This window comes from Diabrotica virgifera, chromosome 8 (assembly GCF_917563875.1).
Source record: "Diabrotica virgifera virgifera chromosome 8, PGI_DIABVI_V3a".
NCBI lineage: Eukaryota > Metazoa > Arthropoda > Insecta > Coleoptera > Chrysomelidae > Diabrotica > Diabrotica virgifera.
The window spans coordinates 42,060,678-42,083,610 of record NC_065450.1 but is presented as its reverse complement, the minus strand read 5'-3'; the positions used below and the strand labels follow the sequence as shown (position 1 = coordinate 42,083,610).

General features: G+C 31.9%; 1 protein-coding gene across 1 annotated transcript in view; it reads right to left on the bottom strand.

Moving 5' to 3' along the window:
- The window catches only part of LOC114336405 (cytochrome P450 302a1, mitochondrial), a 77,452-nt gene that overhangs the window by 32,080 nt on the left and 22,439 nt on the right, over positions 1-22,933 (bottom strand). Inside the window, exons 2-5 of the mRNA XM_028286763.2 lie at positions 16,026-16,263; positions 5,458-5,639; positions 4,525-4,729; positions 165-321 (exon numbers count right to left, since the gene is read on the bottom strand). Of these exons, the coding sequence (XP_028142564.1) occupies positions 165-321; positions 4,525-4,729; positions 5,458-5,639; positions 16,026-16,263 (782 nt within the window). The remainder of the gene's footprint in view (positions 1-164; positions 322-4,524; positions 4,730-5,457; positions 5,640-16,025; positions 16,264-22,933) is intronic.

Here is a 22,933-nt window from a genome sequence, read left to right as displayed (position 1 = left end):
ATTTCCGTTTCCCAATGAATCACCCTGTCCCTATAAATACAATTAAAATCAAAAATTTTGTTAGTAGAAAAATCAAGACCGAAAAAGTAGAATATAATGTCCCTTAAACAGTATATTTATAAATGGAATCTTTCTGAATTTTAAAAATATAATTTCTAACTTACTGTGTCTATCCCTGCTAATAGAAAATCACAGACAACGCCAATTATATCTTTAAAATCTACTTCAGGGGATGATAAATAGGAATCGAGAAGAGAAGGTTGACTGTTCTCTCGGTCCGTAAATAATGACATTTTGAGTGCTATTAAATCTATTGCTACCCTAAAAATAAAAAAAATAAGATTCATGGTATAGATAGTATTACATAAATGTACACCATTTGAAATACACGTGCCATTTGAGATGGGATTGCATGACATCACTCCAATTATAAATATACGCTGGGAGGATACCTTATATCGGCAACGGTGCTACGCTACATAGTTTCCTCTATAGACGGGGAGCGACAGCTTGTATATTAGTGCACCCTATGTAACCTACATCTGTCTGAATCTTATGTTTGTGCGTCACAGTGTTGCCATACTTTTTTGTTTATTCCTTTCATAATTTCAATCAATGTTAAATGTTATAAGATCGTTTCAATGTTATAAGAACGTTTAAATTGAACCGTATTTTGAAAAAATGTGAAAACTTTGAATTATCCACGTCCGTCTGTCCGTCCGTCCGTCTGTCTGTCTGTCCGTAAACACAACTCCTCCGTCATTATATCAGGTGGAATGACAAATGAGGTGTCGAATGAAAGCTTATAATCCAAGGATGATACCAAAGGTGAGAAATTTGACCTAGGCTGTCTGTCCGTCTGTCCGTCCGACCGCGAATATAACTCCTCCATCATTATACCAGGTAGAACGACAAATGAGGTGTCAAATGAAAGCTTATAATCCAATGATGGTACTTAAGGTGAGAAATTTGACCTGCCAGTCCCTGGCCATATTATTAGTCCTTATTAGTCCCTGGCCATATTATTATGACCACCTATGAATTTTTACAAAAATTAACTATTCCACTAGGTACGTTTTGTTTAAAATATGATTTTTAAATTTAATTTTGTTGTGCAATGTTAATGTTATGCATTAACTATAATATATTTAATAATAAACAGCAATAAAATATTTAAAAATATTACATAATTATATTTTTTTAATATTCCGTTCAACTTCTGACCCTAATCAGAAGGAAAATATTTGGGAGCTTTTAAAACGAGAAATTTCCGATGAAAAGGTCACTAACGAAATTGTTTTGATTAAAGGACTAATATATCGTTGAAACCACAATGACAAATTAAAGCAAAAAAAATTTAACTGCATTCAAAGTATGCCAAGACGGCTACTAGTGGTAATCACAGTTAGAGGGGGCTCAGCAAAATATTGAAAAAATAAAAATATGTGATATTTTTAAATGTTTTATTGGTGTTTATTATTAAATATAATACATTTAATAATAACCAGCAATAAACCATTTGAAAATATCACATATTTGAATGTTTTTAATATTTTGCTGAGCCCCCTCTAACTTTGATTACCGCTAGTACCCGTCTTGGCATATTTTGAATGCAGTTAAATTTTTTTTGCTTCAATTTGTCATTGTGGTTTCAACGATATATTAGCTCTTTATTCAAAACAATTTCGTTAGTGCCATTTTCATAGGAAATTTCTCGTTTTAAAAGCTCCCAAATATTTTCCATCTGATAAGGATATAAGTTGAACAGAGTATTAAAAAAATATAAATATGTAATATTTTCAAATATTTTATTGCTGTTTATTATTAAATATATTATAGTTAATGAATGACATTAACATTGCATAACAAACTTAAATTTAAAAATCATATTTTAAACAAAACTTACTTAGTTGAATAGTTGATTTTTGTAAAAATTCATAGGTGGTCATAATAATATGGCCAGGGACTGTAAGCTGTCTGTCCGTCTGTCCGTCCGACCGCGAATTTAACTCGTCCGTCATTGTACCAGGTAGAATGACAAATGAGGTATCAAATGAAAGCTTATAATCCAAGGATGGTACTAAAGATGAGAAATTTGACCTAGACTGTCTGTCCGGCCGACCGCGAATTTAACTCGTCCCTCATTATACCAGGTAGAATGACAAATGAGATGTCAAATGAAAGCTTATAATCCAAGGATAATACTAAAGGTGAGAAATTTGACCTAAGCTGTCTGTCCTGTCACCTCATTTGTCATTCTGCCTGGTACAGTGACGGAGGAGTTATATTCGCGATCGGACGGACAGACAGCCTATGTCAAATTTCTGACCTTTAGTACCATCCTTGGATTATAAGCTTTCATTTGACACGTCATTTGTTATTCTACCTGGTATAGTGACGAAGGAATTATATTCGCGGTCGGACAGTCAGACAGCCTAGGTCAAATTTCTCACCTTTAGTACCACTTTTAGATTATAAGCTTTCATTTGACACCTCATTTGTCATTCTACCTGGTATAGTCACGGATGAGTTATATTCGCGGTCGGACGGACAGACGGACAGACAGCCTAGGTCAAATTTCTCAACTTTAGTACCATCTTTAGATTAAAAGCTTTCATTTGACACGTAATTTGCTATTATACCTGGTATAGTGACGAAGGAATTATATATGCGGTTAGACGGACAGACAATCTAGGTCAAATTTCTCACCTTGAGTACCAACCTTGGATTATAAGCTTTCGTTTGACACCTCATTTGTCACTCTACCTGGTACAGTGACGGAGGATTTATATTCGCGGTCGGACGGACAGACAGCCTAGGTAAAATTTCTCACCTTTAGTACCCTCCTTGGATTATAAGCTTTCATTTGATACCTCATTTGTCATTCTATCTGGTATAATGACGGAGGAGTTGAGTTTACAGGCAGACAGACAGACGACGGACGGACGGACAGACGGACGTGGATAATTCAACGTTTTCACCAATTTTGAGAAAATGTATTCACATAAAATGTTTTCACATTGTTTCAAAATTGCTGAAAACAACAACATAAAAACTTTACTTAATTGGTGTTTTAAAACTATTTTTTAAATGCAACTTTATGTAATGTAATGAGTATGAAAAAATAGAGGATATGGCAACGGTGTTACATGTCAAGCTCGGATCCAATGCCAAAATACGCACATAAATATTAGAGTGAACTACTATACAAGCTGTCCGACGGGAATAAGTTTTACTTATACAGGGTGTTTGGTAAAGAATGGGCAATAGCTTAACCTCAGGTTCCTGAGGTTAAAATAGACCGATTTAAGCTAACTTACCTTAGTACAAAGTTTATAATAACCGAGATACAGGGTGTCAAAGTTAAACATTTTTTTATTTATTATTGAATATTTCCTGACAAGCACGAGATATCAACACAAAATTTGGTATGTGGGGGTTTTTGGGACGAGAAAACTAAATTTCCTACCAAAAATTATGTGTTGCCCAGAGGGCATTACATACGTCTTTCAGCACTCATTTAATACGTTCAATTTTTTTTATCCGTCACTCCGTATAATTTTGACAATAAAATTTTTATTCCCCTATTAGTTTTACTTAAAAAAGGTATACCTCTTTCATCTCTCTAAACTCAACCGTTTTCGATATAAACGCATTTTAAATCTGCGATACACCATCATTTTTAGCATATCATTGTAGTTACACCCGAAAAATAACTTAAAACCATAAAATTATCCAAAAATGTATCGCAAATTTCTTCAAATGGAATTTGCGATGCAATGACATAAATTTGAGAATTGGCACAATTATTATGGTTTTAAGTTATTTTTCGGGGTTAATTACAATGATATTACGCTAAAAATGATGGTGAATCGCAGATTTAAAATGCGTTTATCTCGAAAACGGTTGAGTTTAGGGAGATCAAAGAAGTATACCTTTTTTAAGTAAAACTAATAGGAGAATAAAAATTTTAATGTCAAAATTATACAAAGTGAGGGATAAAAAAAATTGAACGTAATAATGGAGTGCTGAAAGGCGTATGTGGCGCCCTCTCGGCAAAACATAATTGTTGGTAGGGAATTTAGTTTTCTCGACCCAAAAACCCCCACATACCAAATTTCATGTTGTTATCTCATACCTGTCAGGAAATATTCAATATAATAAATAAAAAAAAAAGTTTAACTTTGTCACCCTGTATCTCGGTTATTACAAACTTTTGTACTAAGGTAAGTTAGCTTCAATTGGCCTATTTTAACCTCAGGAACCTGAGGTTAAGCTATGGCCCATTCTTTACCAAACACCCTGTATACCCTATTCCATGAACATACGCCTGTTTTGGATTACTTCGACAACGAATATTTTACTGTGCAAAATAAGAACGAAAGTAAATTGCAAATTACATTGTTGTTTATTGGAATAATTATTAGCGTCATTTACTTTCGTACTTCTTATGTTGCACAGTAAAATATTCGTTGTCGAAGTAATCCAAAATAGGCGTATGTTCGTGGAATGGCCCATACTTACTGTTCCATAAATGTCTGTGAATATTTGAGTTTCTTGTATAAGGGAGTGTCAAATTTTCTCCATAACTGCGGGCCGTTATCTGTTTTCAATATGCAAGAGTTGGTTACTTCTGCAGCTTTTATTAGACGGCTCGACCTGGAGTGTTTTCCTCGTTCACGAGGAGTAAAACTGTTCAGTCGAATGTCAAGAGTTGTTTGTCCAGTTACTAAAAATACATTCATTTCAAATATCATATTAGAACGAATACATATACAGGGTGAGTGGGGAGGAACGCACCAAACTTTAAGACTGTATAATATACGTAATAATAATTACAAATAATTCCATATGTTGTTATTCGATTTTCATTTGTTTCCGAGATACAGGGTGTCTACATATGCAGTCGTGTCCCAGAGTGTATTGAAGATAGATAACAGGCTCCGAGGCGTAGTGGAAATTGTGACGTCAGCCTCATGTAAAGGATAGGTGCTGACGTCACAATTTCAGTAGCTCTGGGGAAAGTTATTCATTTAGTCTTTAACTGTAAAGTAATTTATTTCTCATTTTAACAAATATTTTCTACTAAACTTGGTAACCATGAATTAGGAATGATAAGTTCTTTTAAAATATGTAAAATTACACAGGGTGTCCCATATAAGATACGGATATTTCCGGTGAAACCGGAAGTACAGTAGTAACAAAAAAATATAGCATCAGATGCGTTATGTGTCATTGTACTTGAATGCAAGTTTCATGAATATCATCTTTTTTGTTTCAAAGATATGTATTTAATTGGTTCCATACTTTATCCCAACCCTACATATTTGATGAGAATATTTTGTATGGAAAATATATTGTAATTGTGAGCACAAAAAAATAAAATTCAATATTTGTTTGTAGTTGTTATGGAACCACATTTTAAAATAAATAAAATGTAATAGTTTAGAAACGTACATTCTAAAAATAATCTAGATAACTCAGGCAGGAAATCCAGCTCGGGATTGTTCTCCATTGATTCTACATGTATTAACCATTCCTGTATAATACTGTTGACACTATTTATAAATTTCTTCACAGACTGAATACTAAGGCCTCTTTGAAAAACACTTCGGATTCTAAACCATTCAGGGCCGTTCCTAAAAAATAATACTAAGCTGAATGCAAAACAGCGTACAATAATTCATTCACAAGTTTTATTGTTAAAAATATATAATAGGTATTTTTTCATTACAAAAATGGTTTGAAAGCTGATGTATTTACCCCGTAAAATATTTGAGTTACGTTTTTCAGCAGATGTAGCACCTTAAATATTTATTTATGCTTCATGCGTAAAAAAAACAAAGTGTAGGTATATGCGTAGTTGGTATGCCTTTTTTTCTGTCTTTTATAACGGGGATGATGAAAATGTTCGAAACATACTCTCAGTCCTAGAAAGTGGGCAGAACTACCTTTCTCTCTATTCATGTTCAAACTCGCCACCTCTCACTTTGCCTTCTCTTCTTGTTTTCACCTAGACTGTTTTTCTCCTTTCGGGTCGCCTTTCTTCCTTTTCCTTTCTCTCCAGCGTTCTCTTCACAAACTTTGTGAATTACTCTCCACCGATCTGACGCCCTAAGCATCTCATCCACTAGCTCCATGACTGATTGCACCCTACCGCCTGGCTCTCTCTTAAGTTGATTTCTCTCAGCTATCCACCCATCTCATAACAACAGATTATAGAAGACTATTACTTTGGTTGATTTCTGAGCCTAGATATATGAACTCTATTACTCCTTCGAAAGTATATGTTCCAATCCAACCATTAGATCTTCGGGTTTTGCAACTTGCTTATTATTTGTCACCTTCATACAGTTATAGTCCAGGGTAATAAGGTTTTTTCGATGACACTTCAGCAGCCAGGTTACTGAAGCCTTTTTTCGACAGGTAATACCTATAAGAACAAATTATTATTATTTCCTGCATAGGATCCGGTGGCCATTTTTATTTATAAACAAATAAGTGTCAAAAAACGCCTTTTTTTCCTTTTGTTAAATCAATGGAAAACTTACGGTTTTTTACTACAAACATCTTTGAGAGCATGAAAAAGCTTTAAAATGACGTATTGCAAAGTTTGATATACTCATTTAATGTTAATATAATAGCGAAAAAAGGTCGAAATTGCAAAAAAAAATAATTTCGCAATAACTATTGTAAAAATTAGTGTACAGCTTTGAAATTTTTGTCAAATGAGGGTTTTTTTGCTTAACATGCGATAAAAATTTCAAAGCGATTCATTCAATTGTTTAAATTTTATTCAAATTGTTTATCCCAGAGAGCTTTTTTTGCAATAACATAAGTCAGAAAAAAAATGATGTTAGAACCATTGGTTCTAACTACAGGTGTCAAATGAAAGAGCATGAACTAAATTTTCAAATTGGTTTAAAAAAAAAGTGAAAAAAAAATGCATTTATTAGTAATAAATAATTATGCAAAAGTAACGTCAATTTTTCCTTATAAACTTTTTATTTTTTATATAATAAATTATATATATATATATATATATATATATATATATATATATATATATATATATATATATATATATATATATATATATATATATATAAATGATGTTGGATAATCGAGTACAAATATAAAAATAAATAAGTAAAATCATTGGCTAATACTCGTAAAGTGAATGTGAATTTAGTTGGAAATATATAAAATGATGAAGGGTCATCATTCCATACATTTCTGTGCAACTATATACACCGGTGTTTCGGCCTATTTGGGCTTCGTCAGTATAGTGTAGCAAGTTAAAAAAGTTGTTTGTTAACTTGTAAAAGGATTACTACAGGAGCAAGGTTACCATTTTTGGTCAGATTGTTAGAAGACCCGCAGTCGCAAGGCTACAACTAACATTGCCAAGGAGGTAAGGCTACCTGAGGAAATGAAAAGCCATAACATTATTAAATAAAATGATGGTGGATAATCTTCTTATATAATCGGGTCTTCTAACAATCTGACCAAAAATGGTAACCTTGCTCCTGTAGTAATCCTTTTACAAGTTAACAAACAACTTTTTTAACTTGCTACACTATACTGACGAAGCCCAAATAGGCCGAAACACCGGTGTATATAGTTGCACAGAAATGTATGGAATGATGACCCTTCATCATTTTATATATTTCCAACTAAATTCACATTCACTTTACGAGTATTAGCCAATGATTTTGCTTATTTATTTATATATATATATATATATATATATATATATATATATATATATAGATAGATATATATATATATATATATATATATCGATAAAAGGTACGTTGTCGCCTCGCGGTGAAAACTATGACGACCTCGCCTCACCCTTTTGTAGTTCTTTTTATCAAAAAATATATGCATATATACAATGAGGGGAACTTTCTAATTAAGAATCTCTAAAGAGGGGAAACGATTTTAAATGTTTTTTTTATATATAAATTTACGGTGAAATCCAATGCCCTGTCGCCTCATAATTATATATGACTAAGAATGAAAGCCGGTAAGTTGTTGCCTCAGACGGCGTTGCCAATTATTGGAAAATGAATAAAGGATTGAATGGGTCGAACTTTGGTGCTCAGCGAGAGGTAGGTATTTACTACGGATATAGGTAAAGAAATAGTGGGAATTGGTTTACATGTTCTATTGTTGTTTACATTAAAAATAAAAGATGGTTATTTTTGATATTTTAAATAAGCTTAAGATATGAACATGGTTTGTTTGGATTATGCGTGTAAAATTTTTTTATTAGTAGATATTTTTATCTTTGCAGTAAATTAAGCTAAGCCAAATTATTTTGTGTGAATTATTGCTCTTATACAGTAAAATTATAAAGGCTCTTAACGATATAATTTATTATTTGCAGTAAACCTTATTACCTATCTCACAGAAAAAAGTGTCAACGGTTTATTTAAAAATTTTAATTAAAAACCAGTTGTAAAAATGATACAACAAAACGTATTCTTACAGCAAAGTGTACGAAAATAATTTATAAGGTGGTGAAGGTGGGGTGGTTTTAAGGGCGAAATTGGTTTTCTGAAATTTCTGGCCAAACATTGTATCGTTTAAAAAAATTCAACGCAAAAGCTGTGGGCGATAAAAAAATCTACAATTTGTGTAGTGGTCTTTTGATCCTAATCTCAAAAAATTTTAACAAAAACTCAAAACTAGGTTTTTAGGTACCTATTTAATTTTTTTCTTCTACAAAAATAATTTCATTATGTTTTGTTTAAAAGATACATTATGTTTTGTTTAAAAGATAAGCGGATGTTTGCGAAATGGGGAACTAATATCTAAGTCGTCAAACCCTTTAAATGAGGCTTTGGTTAGATGTTTATTATATCTAAGAATAAAAAGAAATTATAAAAATAGCAACAAAAAGTAAAAAATAAAAATATTTCTATATTTTTACTTAAGCAACATATAAAAAACTTATATATGCCATACATATTTTATTTCACTTTTATAAGATGTTGAATTTTTGATTTTATAATATTGAAATTCACCTCTTTATCTAGATGGATATACGTCATCTTGAATATAATTTGAAAAGTGTTCTCTTAAAAAGTTTGTTTTTTAATATATCTTCTTTGTGAAGGCACATATGAATTGCACTCGGAATCTTCCCTCGCTTGGTTTTTTTATGCTTTGTGTAGTTTTTTATTTGGACAGTACTTATCGTCACTGTCCGTTTTAAATTCTTTACTTGTTTGAGCCAGAACTTTATCTTTTGCAACCAATGTTATACTTTTTTTAACTTCTTGCATACCTGAAATACTTGAAAAATTAATATTTGTATTTTAAAGATTGATTTTTTTATTTTCTTCCGCATTTCTAAATCGTGGTGAAAATCTAGTTCTTCAAGCGATTTTCCTTTATATTCTAAGAGAAGAGAATCCCTTTCCATTACTGTTAAAAATTTTGACAATTTTACGGTTTGATAAATGTCAGCAGGTAACTCATATCATTCATCATGCATTTTTTCATCATGCCCCATAAACTTGGCAAATTGTTTAGTTTAATTTTTGGACATAGGTACTTAAAATTTGTGCTACTGTTGCAATATTTTCGCGTAATTTGTTGCTTGATATAGCTTCAGGGTATGTTAAATTCATTTTGCTTGTCAATTTACGGATCGCAACATTCCCTTTGTCCCATTTTAGCTTACTGCCTGGAACTGCAAACATATAGTTATTGTTATTAACGTCGGACGACGTCAGATATGTATTTATGTCTATGTTTTATTAAAGTTTCTATGAAACATTGCAACATTTTTGGAAGTAAAATAACAACAGCTCAAGAACCTTTACCAGAACCCACTGGAATTTTGTGTCCTCTCGTAAGTGCATTTTCTCCTTCAGTTAAAACATTTTAAAAATCGCTGAAGTCCGTTTATCTTTTGTTACAAGATTGCTGCATTTTTAAATACTGAACATCACCTATTCGGCTTCTGTTAAAAATAATGATTAATGCTAGAGCTTAGTTAATTAATTTCTATGTTTCAACATTATCAATATTTCTCTCAAACGTCTACTGACACTTCACACCAATTTTAATACTTTCTTCTCAATATATTTTAATATCACTTACAAGTGATACGAGCTTTGGCCATTTTTGTTCTTGAATATCTTTGTTAGCGAGAGAAGCAATTTCCAAACTCCAACGATTTGTCAGGAACGTTTTCAAATTATGTATTTATAGCCCTTGGCCAATTCCTGTATTTGTCTTTTGTTGTACACGTAGAATCAGCTGATTCTTTTAGTATTAAATGGAGCTGTTCATCGCAACATAGTTTTAGGTACGTACCCAAGTGCAACGCGATAATACGAGTAGGAAAACTGAAGATCTTTTTAAAACTATTATATACATATAAAACTAAAGACTAAGTAGTTTCGTTAGTTTCGTGTTGCAACGAAATTGAAAATGGTTATTCATTTTTGATTTACATGTTTACTCTAATTAGAGTACGAAGGGAACCATTCTCGTTGGAACTTTACCGCGCTGAGCAGAGGGGACGTGATTTATAAATTGTCAAATTCCCTCATCTTTCTTAGTCTCAGCATCTCTTATGGCTTGCAAATTTTAGAAGCCTCGGAGGTGTAACCAGAGAAGGTTCCCCTTGTTTTCAATCTGGTAGGATGTGGAGCAACATTTTTGGTGTTGTTTTATATGCTATTAGGTTGACAACTTAGTCTTTTGCTAGCAGTTGCCGCTAGGGCATCTCTGCCATTTCGGTCGTTGCAATTCGTGGCTGCAGGTCGGGGTTTGTCCTAGTTGGGTCAGAGAGAGCAGCATATGTGCCTCCTGATGAGATGCTAATAAGTTTCGAAACCAGTAGGGGCGCTTGCAGCGCTCTCTGATTGGACTAGAATATGATGCGGCTGTAGTTTCGCGTTGCAACGAAATTGAAAATGGTTATTTATTTTTGACATATAAAACCCTTGGAGCACTTGAGATCGTCAAAATTTTTGGGTCTTAAAATATGCTTTAAAGTAATCTTATTATTATTTACCAGCGTTCTATACTAAATAAGAAATATAGAGAGGGTTCGCATTCTTCCGCTACATGCATAGTTTATACCCTCTCTCTTATGTTTTTTTAAGTAATAATTACCAAAATTAACGTAAAAGTAAATGCTATACATCGAAGACTCTTGTTCCTTAACATTTAATTTGGGGACAACTTGTTTTGGATCCATTGCACAGGCTGTAATGCGATTTTTTGCACATTTTGCGATTCAGAAACGTAATTATTACTGGAACCGCCACAGTTTTTTGCTTGCAAATTTTGTTATGTCGTTTAAGATGATACCCTCGTTTGCTGGTAGTCTAGCTAGAAGGCTTACAAGACAAAATCAATAAAGTTACAGAAGTGAGTCAGCGTTATGGACTGAATCCTAATATTAAGAAACCTAAATATATGAGGATCAGGAAAGAAAACTCATGAAAGTTGAAGGGCTAGAAAAAACGTATACAAATAAGTATAAACATGAAAATTACCTATAAGAATATTAATCTGGGGAGCAATATCAATGATAAATAAAATAAATAATAAAATAAGGTGACTTCGATGATATGTATTTCCCGTGTTGTCTTTATTTTATTTTCAGTTATTTTGTTCGTTTCATGTCTTGTCAATTTATTTTTGTTAGTTTCTCATTTTATCGTACTATATTTTTGTGCTTGAAATATTACTGTTGTCATGTTTCTATTCAAACATTTTAATGTCAGAATACGGGTTTTTGTTTCAGAGCAGAAGTAGTAAACTTCTGATGTTTTAAATAGTGTTTTGTTGTTTCATTTTTGAGATTTTTGAAACTGTTGCTATTACTGCTCAATGATAAATTCCTATATGAAATTTGCTTGGATTGACTCCCGTTTGCATGTCACCCACATAAAGATACTTATTTTGGTTTTAGTTTTTTTTTATTTGAGTTAAGCCATTCAGGTTCATTTTAGTGTTTTTCAACTTTCTGTAATTTCGATAGTATATCAGTGTTTATCCTCTGTCATAACTTTTTTTCCTACTGCTATTACGGAAAAAATCATTTATGTTCTTACTTTTGTAATGAATTCACATAATATAATGAATTTTATATTTTTTGGATTAGGGCATAGAATAGACATGTTCAGTTACATAATATAATAAATACTTAAGTATTACGCTCCATGATTACTAATATTCTGTTTGTAATTTTTATTAATTCCTATGCGACGTATTTTTATTACGGCATGCTCTCTCTCTCTTATAGAACGTGTTTATACAGGATGTCCAGTGTCCAGAAATTCTACCTACAAACGAAGACAGGCGATTCCTCAGATATTTTCCTAAGACAATGTAACCCAATTCACCTAGTCCGAAAATGCTTCCTAAGGGAGCTAGAGCTCTTGGAAGATGGCATCTAGTAATTTGTTTTTCTTAAATACTTCCAGAACGCTTCTATTTAGAAAAACGAAATTTGGTAAGCCCATTCATCTTCCAGCCAGGGATAAATAGATTCCATCTATTGTGAATTTCTAGTACCGGTCATAGGCTTCCGTTTTGGGTAGGACAACGGTTATTTTATCGCATAACTTTTTTGTCTTTAACGTTTAAGAAAAAAATATAAAAAAAGGTGTATTTTACAAACTTGAAGCAAGAGTAACTTTTAGTACCAGAATATCCCATAATCTAGTGTCAAAAATGCTTAAAAATTAAACACAAAAAAGCTATGCGATAAAATAACCGTTAACCTACCCAAAACGGACGCATATGGCCGGTACTAAAAATTTGCAACTAATGAAATCGATTCATCTCTGGAATATAAACAAACGTACCAGTTTTCGTTTTCTAAATAGTTTTTTTTTAATTTTTTTTAATTCAAGAAACGAAAAATTTTCAAATCGATTTTTCTAGAAAATGGTGTATTCTATGGACTTAAAGCAAGAGCACCTTTTAGTACTAGAATAACTCACAATTTAATAATCCATAGTCAGAAATGCTTAAAAATTAAATACAAAAAAGTTATGGGATAAAATATCCGTTGCCGTACCCAAAACGGGCGCCTATGACTGGATGATAAATATGCGTACCAATTTTCATTTTTCTAAATAGAAGCGTTCTGGCAGTATTTAAGAAAAACTAATTACAAGACGCCATCTTCAAAGAGCTCTAGCTTCCTTAGGAAGCATTCTCGGACTAAGTGAATTGGGTTAAACTATCTTAAAATTATCTGAGGAATCTCCTTTTTTCGTTTGTCGGTAGAGTTTCTGGACACCCTGTATAAGGGCAACAATTTTAAATCGTAAGCTGCAAATTATATCATAAACTTTTTAGCTGCCTTGTTACGGTGCCGACAGCGCATATTTTTATATTTCACGACCTAATACCCAATGCAAACTAAAAGCGACGTTGCCAAAATCTGAGGCAACAAGGTACCGGTTGTTAACCAAAAAGTAGAATTTATATGCTGAGGCGACAACATACAGCCAATCACTGCTGCAATGCCGATACTAGCGCCAGTGATATACTGCCGAACTAACGAACCAAAAAATAGTGAAAAGGGGTACGCTGTCACCTCAAAACTATTTTTTGCACATCGATTCATAAGGTGGTTGGGAAACTGTCCTGAAATTTTCAGCCCAAAACGTTGTCGCCTCACCAAAGTGAGGCGACAACTTCATATATGAGGCGACAACGTCTACCGATTCACCGTTTCTGAGGCGACAAGGTACCCCTTATCAATATATATATATATATATATATATATATATATATATATATATATATATATATATATACGAATTTCTCTATTTTTGGGTATAGAAGTCAAACTGGGTAATATTTAGTAATATAGAAGTCAAATATTTAGTAATAGTATTTTTAATTATGTATTGTTGTTCTGAAGCTATTTTCTTGTGGCATTTTTACAATTTTAACTATTTAGAATGGGAAATAAGCCACAATATTATTAAAAAATGATTTTTATTAACGTTTCGACGCCCAAATCGGGTGCCGTTGTCAAAATACAAAATACTATTAATGTATTTTGTATTTTGACAACGGCACCCGATTTGGGCGTCGAAACGTTAATAAAAATCATTTTTTAATAATATTGTGGCTTATTTCCCATTCTAAATAGTTAAAATTATAATTATGTATTGTAATCAACATTCTTTTATAATCTAAATTCTGGTAAGTTACTCATTAATATTTTTTATTCTTTCATACATATGTTCTAAATTTTATCTTATTGCATTGTAGAAATTCTTGAGAAAGGAAATAAACATTTCCGAAAGCTTGAATATTGGATAATAGTGTACTTTAAGGCCCCAGTTTGACTTCTATACCCAAAAATAGAGAAATTCGTATTTCCTAATAAGTCAATTAAGATACTATTTGTATATATATATATATATATATATATATATATATATATATATATATATATATATATATATATATATATATATAAAAAATTTGTGCATATTTTGTTTTTCATACTTATTGCGAGCCATGCCGATATTTATTAACTCGCGCTAACCTCTCCTTGTTTATATATATATATATATATATATATATATATATATATATATATATATATTTATTACAACTTTTTATCAATTATTTTATACATAACATTACTTAGTAGTTGTGCACCTAAAACATGGTAAAAAATAGATTTTTTTGAAAAAAGTCATTCAAAAAGTTTATAAGGAAAAATTGACGATGCTTTTGCATAATTATTTATTACTAATAAATGCAATTTTTATTCACTTTTTTTAAACCAATTTGAAAGTTCAGCTCATGGTCTTTCATTTGACACCTGCAGAATGGTTCTAAAAGCATTTTTTTCTGACTTATATTATTGCAAAAAAAAGGTCTCTAGGATAAACAATTTGAATAAAATTTAAACAATTGAATACATCGCTTTGAAATTTGTATCACATATTTAGCGCCAAAGAATCCTCATTTGACAAAGACTTCAAAGCTGTAGGTACACTATTTTTTACAATAGTTATTGCGAAATTAATTTTTTTGCAATTTCGACCTTTTTCGCATTATATTAACAATAAATGAGTATCTTTATGATACGCCATTTTAAAGCTTTTTTCATGCTCTCGAAGACGTTTGTACTAAAAAAAACCAAAGTTTCACTGTTTTTCATTGATTTGAAAAAAAATGGAAAAAAGCCGTTTTTTGACACTAAATTGTTTATAAATAAAAATAGTCGCTAGATTATACGCAGGAAATAGTTACACTTTGTTCTTATAGGTATTACCTATCGAAAAATAGCTTCAGTACCCTGGCTGTTGAAGTGTCACGAACAGAGTATATTTTTGCCTTATTACCCTGGCTTATTAGTTTTACTAGTATTAACCCCTAGTGATGATTAAATGCTACATTTGGTCAGTCCTCTTGTATGGTGTCGAAGCATGGACATTAAAAATATCCATCATTAACCGTTTGGAGGCCTTTGAAATGTGGCTGCACAGACGTATTCTGAAAATACCATGGACGGCTATGCTGACAAATGTGGCAGTCCTTAAGAGAGCAAATGCTACCCGCGAGCTGCTTGATAACATCAAATATAGAAAGATGGCCTATTTTGGACACGTAGTAAGGGGAGACCGGTATAATATTCTTCAACTTATTATGATGGGTAAAATCGAAGGACGCAGAGGAATTGGTAGAAAGCAGGCCTCTTGGTTGAAGAATATCCGGGAGTGGACAGGAATAAAGAAAGCAGAACACCTATTTAGAATAGCTCGAGACAGAGACAGTTTCGCCATGTTAATCGCCAACGTCAAGGGGACTTGATAGGGCACGTTAAGAAGAAGAAGTATTAACCCCATTATTTTTGCTGCTGTTTTAAATTCCTTGAACGATTGAACCAGGTCCGCCTTTATTTTTGCTATGATATCGATGTCATACACATGTGCTAGTAGTTGCACACTCCTTTTAATAATGGTTTGAAGGCTTTGAAGAAGCTTAAGAAGAAGAAAAATTGATCTTACGTGGGTAATAATCCTCCAGAATTGTATACATTTGGCCTATCCAAGCGAAATTGTTCCAATGCTAAGTGACTCCTTCGCTGTGGATATTTGCCTTCCTGCCTGAATAACGTTTCAATATCCTTTGGATCAAACAACCACACAACATTAACTCCTGGTACGATTTCTTCCCTGACGATAGGTCCATACTTATTATATTTTTTAAGGCCATTCGAAGGTAGTTCGTCAAAACGATAATTTCCTATAACATAAATTAAATCTAATAAACAAAAGATGAAGAAATTCTAAATAATTAACACTGCAACCTTATCAAAATTACTACACTGTGGTGCAAAATTAACCGGACGCAGTGCTAAAATCGGTTAACCTTTGATATACACTGTGTCCGTAAAGTATGGAACAAAATCTTTTTTAGCTAAACAGAACAGTTTAAGAAATAATCCTGAAACACGTCGATTTTTGATTTTAATTAACCGTATTTTAAAATAATATTCTAATATACAGGGTGAATTACTTTCGAGTAATGACGTCACCGTTTTTTTTTTTTTTAAATGGAACACCCCCATTTTGTCTCAATTTTCGGATTACTCTAGCTGAGCTGATTCCAAAAATGTATCACATGTTGATTCAAATTGGTACAGGGTGGACAAAAATACAATAGCTTTGTGTGTGTTCATAAAGTAACGCGTTAGTTAAATTAACAATATTATTAAAAATACTTATTGTATTTTTGATATTTTAATTAATTTTTGATTTTAATTACTTTTTGATATTGTTTAATTTAATATTTTAATTTAATATCAAAAATTAATTAAAATTTAATATTATGAGCACACACAAAACTATTGTATTTTTGTCCACCCTGTACCAATTTGAATCAACATGTGATACATTTATGGAATCAGCTCAGCTAGAGTAATCCGAAAATTGAGACAAAATGGGGGTGTTCCATTTAAAAAAAATGACGGTGACGTCATTACTCGAAAGTAATTCATCCTGTATATTAGAATATTATTTTAAAATACGGTAAATTAAAATCAAAAATCGACGTGTTTCAGGATTATTTCTTAAAATGCTCTGTTTAGCTAAAAAATAATTTGTTCCATACTTTACGGACACAGTGTATGTATACTATTACGCTGCAAACCCTCATTGATTTAGGCACTTATTAAATTATAAGATATTTATTATTAAATTATGGTGCCTAAGTTTTTATTGCAATTAATATTAATATTTCAATTTATTGCTTGAAAAACAGGAATAGAAATGTCAAAACTGCAATAAACCCAGCATAGGTTAAGAATATGTTTCTTGACCCTAACCCAAGAAACAAATAAAACAAAAACTGTAAAAAAACGTCAATGAATAAAAAACAAATAAATATTTTTTATTTTTATTTATTTATAAGTACAGATATAATTACTGTTATTTCGATGATATTTTTTTAATGATAGTAGGGGTCGTGTGGTAGCTCAACTTATTTATACAGGGTGTCCAAAAAATTTTAATTCAATTAATTGACACAAAAAGAAGAATGTGCGTAATTTATTTAATACATTTTGCTGCTGTCAAAAAATAGAACTAAAATGTTTATTTCAAAAATAAACATTACTTTTTTCTTAAATTCAATGTTTAAGCTGCCATTCACCTGCCTCTTGACAGTTTGAACATTTAATTTAAGCGAAAAGCAATGTTTATTTGTCAAATAAACATTTTATTTCTGTTTTATATGACAGCAGCAAAATGTATTTTGAATTAAATAAATTACCAGTGGCGAAGCGTCCATGTAACCACTGTTACCAGTGGTAACAGTTACAAATCTTGCAAATAAATATTTTATGACTACTACGAAATAATTCCATTTATATTTTTTACCGACAGAAATACTTGTTAATAGTACCTAATTCAGTAAATAGCCAACTAGACGCACGAAAATATTGGCGAGATGTGTGAATCCATGGCACGTTATTATATTATGCTGTTACCAATACTCGCACTGGTAACGGTAACGCAGGAGAAACTTCGCTATCGCTCGGGACTAGCTCTGAAAATTTTGAAGGAGCGAAGACGGGTCTAGAGACGGCGCGCAGGCACGCTGTGCATATCAGTATTGTAACCATTTTGAAGATTGGTAACGTTGGTTTCGCTATTACAGATTACAGTGTGCGTGCATTTAAACATGGAAGAGTGTTGCTACGTATTGCGTAATTGATCAACTACTTGAAAAGTCATTCTACTTGTATATTTTTTTATATATTATTTTAAAGAAAAAAATGATATTATTGAAAATGGAAGAATTAAAATATAAACAATAGTTTTCAAAATCTGTTATTTTTCCTACTTGTTCATTTTTTTATGTTAATTTTATGGTAGAATATGTTTAGTTTGTTTATTATTTATTGTTATATCTGTTACATATACATAATTACATACATAGAATTTGGGAATAGTGATTTGTTTAATTTTATCCCACAGGATTGAAAACAAAAACTTATATTTGGGAGATTCAAAATATTTTTTAAAGTAAGATTTTTTTACATCTGGTTTTGGAAACACTTTAGAAAAAGTCACACGTCGCCACTGTAAATTACGAACATTCGTCTTTCTGTCAATTAATTTAATTTAAAAAAAAATTAGACAGCCTGTATAAATAATTATGTTATTGGTAAAGGATAAAGATAAAGGCAGTTTTTGTTTTTATTTGATTCAGAGTTGAACCACCATCTCCATATAGCCTATTTCAGCATCCCATGCATCCTCAGTGAAGCTATGTAGTCACAACTCTGAAATAAATATCAACAATCCTGCCTATTTAAGGGAAACCATCGCGATGCAATGATTACACCTTTTGAGACGCAATCCAGCGACATCTCTCGCAATGCGAGGAAAACAACGAAAAGCCCTAGATAATAATTGAAATAAAAATATAATAAACAATATTTTAAATCTACGACTTTTCGTTAATAAACTGCTTTCTGGCTGCATCCTGTATCTCCGGCTTTTACAATATATAAGCACAAGAGACGACGAAAATAGGAGAAAGCAAATAGAGGACACTTTGGCCACGCATTTACCTTCTCTTCGTCAAGGAAAAAGGGCCGAAAGACAGTTTCTATATACTCAAATCTGAGTTAAGATGAAAAAGATAAAGGCAGTTTTTTTATGTTATTGTTTATATTACTGAAAAGAGAATTGAATTATCTTTCAAATGAGCTAGCACACGCGATCTCTATTCTCATCATGACGTCACCACGTCCAGACGGATGACGTCACTAGTATGATATACAGAGAGAGTCTGTAAAGTGGAATAAATTCAATATCTCAAATACTAATTGTTTTTTTGGAAAATGCTCAGACCCGTCGATTAGTATTTCAAATTGTCCTTTTTGACATTCAATAAAAATGTATACAGGGTGTCCCAATTTAGAGATATGACGCCATCGTCGATTTTCTTGAATGGCAACACTGTCATTTTGATAGCTAATTTGATAGGGTTTGTAAAGTTATACATAACTGCAAAATATCAAATTTTTATTCTCTATCATTTACAAGATAAGAGAAAATAACAAAGTTATATCTATAATTTGGAATATATTCAATAATTAAAATACTAACTGTTTTTTTGAAAAATGCTCAGACCCGTCGATTAGTATATCAAATTGTCATTTTTGACATATAATAATAATGTATACAGGGTGTCCCAATTTAGAGATATGACGTCATCGTTGATTTTCTTAAATGGCAACACTATCATTTTGATAGCGTGTGTAAAGTTATACACATCTGAAAAATTTCAAATTTTTATTCCCTACCATTTACAAGATAATAAAAAATAACAAAGTTATGAAGAACAAAAAGTAATCAAATAATAATTGAATTTATTTATTTCAATTAAGAAAATGCTCATAACGTTGCCCATTGACAATTTGACAATAATTGAGGGCAACATTATGAGTTTTTGCTTAATTTATTGAAATAATTAAATTCAATTATTAGTTGATTACTTCTTTTTCATAACTTTGTTATTTTTTATTATCATCTAAATGGTAGAGAATACAAATTTGAAATTTTGCAGCTGTGTATAACTTTACACACCCTATCAAAATAGCTATCAAAATGGCAGTGTTGCCATTTAAGAAAATCAACGATGACGTCATATCTCTAAATTGGGACACCCTGTATACATTATTATTATATGTCAAAAAGGACAATTTGATATACTAATCGACGGGTCTGAGAATTTTTCAAAAAAACAGTTAGTATTTTAATTATTGAATATATTCCAAATTACAGATATAACTTTGTTATTTTCTATTATCTTGTCAATGGTAGAGAATAAAAATTTGATATTTTGCAGTTATGTATAACTTTACAAACCCTATCAAATTAGCTATCAAAATGACAGTGTTGCCATTTAAGAAAATCGACGATGACGTCATATCTCTAAATTGGGACACCCTGTATACATTATTATTGAATGTCAAAAAGGACAATTTGAAATACTAATCCACGGGTCTGAGCATTTTCCAAAAAAACAATTAGTATTTGAGATATTGAATTTATTCCACTTTACAGACTCTCTCTGTATATGCCAAAAAATCATAAATTAAAATAAAAAATCTCAAATTTGTGATTTTTTCTCAAAGTTTGCATCACCCTGTGGAATATTCTAGCATTTATAAAATACTGAAATTAAAATCCAACTATAGCATCATGTTTTCTCAACAGTTTGTTTTTTTATTCATTCGCTTACATTAGACCATAAAAAAGTTAGGTACTTTAACAACTAGCCATGATTTTACGGGTCATATTACCCGTATGTACGCCAATGGTGAATATTAAATTCTTACTTGTATATCAAAAAATGTACAATAATTACGTCTTAAAACCCACCAAATTTCATTTGCATATCTCAACCGGTTTTAAAGCAATAACTAAATCATCAATTTGTAAGAAAAATTTCAACACCTTCTATCTCAGAAACGAAGCATTTGCGGACATAGGTTTATAAAGCAAACTGTCATTATTTTCTCATGTAGAATTACCCCTTGAAGTTTGCCATACTTATTTAAAAACACCCTGTATTGATGAAAAACATGGCTAATTGGTAAAGTATCTAACTCTTTTATGGTCTGCAAATGAATCAAAAAACAGAATTTTGAGAAAATATGAGGCTATAGTTGCCTCTAGTTAGAATATTCCACAGGGTGATGCTAAGTTTGAGAAAAAACACAGTTTCATTAGTACACCCGGTATACAATGAAAATTTACCTGTTTAGCAACAATATTATTACAGCGATATTGTTAAAGAATAAGGCTAAAACATATTAAACAATCACTTAAATCGGACAACAGGTTTAGGAAATTCCAGACATCAATAATGACACATTTTTAAGGTGCCCGGTTAATTTTGCACCCCAGTGTATATTATTCTCTTCAGTTTTTTCCCTAAGTAGAACAATAAGTGGTTTTGCATACTGCCAAAGCTATCATGATTTTGATTTCCCTTAGTTTTCTATTTGTTCTCTTCCTTAGCATATTTTTTAATCTTGAACATATCCTTAGGTTGATCTCTGATTGTAACATAGTTCACCCTGTATATTCTACGTACATTAGACCTTAGACAAGGAAAGAGAGAGGACGGGTAACACTCATTTAATACACATTCAAAAAGTGAAGCCAGTTTTGAGTTTGTTTGCCACCAAAAACATGGCGGTCACATCAAATATAACAATGGGTTGCCAGTGGTGGGTGTTCGTTGAGGGTAAAAATGTCATAAAAAATAAAGTAAATCCTCATCTAAAATTCGTAATAAAAACATATGTACGTATTGAAACATATATACGTAATATGAGCAACTTAATAAAACATTTACCGTACACAAATTTTTCATTTTAAATACATTTCATTTTTTCATATTAAATACTCAATCCATAACAATACTCCAAAGATACGTCGCTGATCAAAATCTCTGGTGGCGGTTCGGCTTCACTTTTGGTCATAGGATTACTCGTCCTCTCTCTTTCCTTGTCTAAGCATTAGACCATTAGAGGATTGCCCATTATAAGCCATCTAGAACCATCTAGAAACAACGATTTCAAAACATCCAGTATTCAAACAATTTTTATATTGGTGGAGATATGTAGATGATAATATACTAGTATACTTTACCTTTACAGGAACTAACAGGCAACTTGACCAATTCTTATCATACATTAATTCACTCAGGGCCGCCGCTACCATGTGTGCTAAGTGTGCATCGCACACGGGCGGCCAACAATAGGGGCGGCCAAAAGCAGGCCATTGATGATAATACTGTTTTAAAACGAAAATAAATTCAAATAATTAAATAGTAATGATTCAAATGATTCTGTAAACTATTATTATTATTACCTGATTATACTAAAATGCGTTTCATTTATTATTTATAGTTCTTTTTTTTTCATCCTAATCTAAACAAAAATAGTAAAAAATATTATTTATTGTATGAACTGCCCTTTTGTAGGTATAGTCGTAAAGCAGTTCCGGGAATACTTTTTCATTCAAAGCGCCTGGCGGCTTTCGGACTTTCAGATATTTTTATAGATAGAATACCTCCACAGCTTCTCCTGCTCATCGTAAAACGCAACAAATTGGAGCAGATGTCCGCTCTCGTATAGCCAAGTTCTTATCCTGGCCCTGTGTGATAGTTAACACTCCCAACTATCATACGACACCCACCCCTACCCATCATACACGTCCTGATACTCAAACCTATACCCGAGGAGAAAACCTCTGAAACCAGTGGAGGAAACAAACGGATATGCATAGGGATGACGGCTATGTATCATCCTAATATACCGCCACCCCAACCTCAAGGTGTGATACCATCATGTCGAAGGGGGTAACATAGTGGGTTACAAGCGATGCCT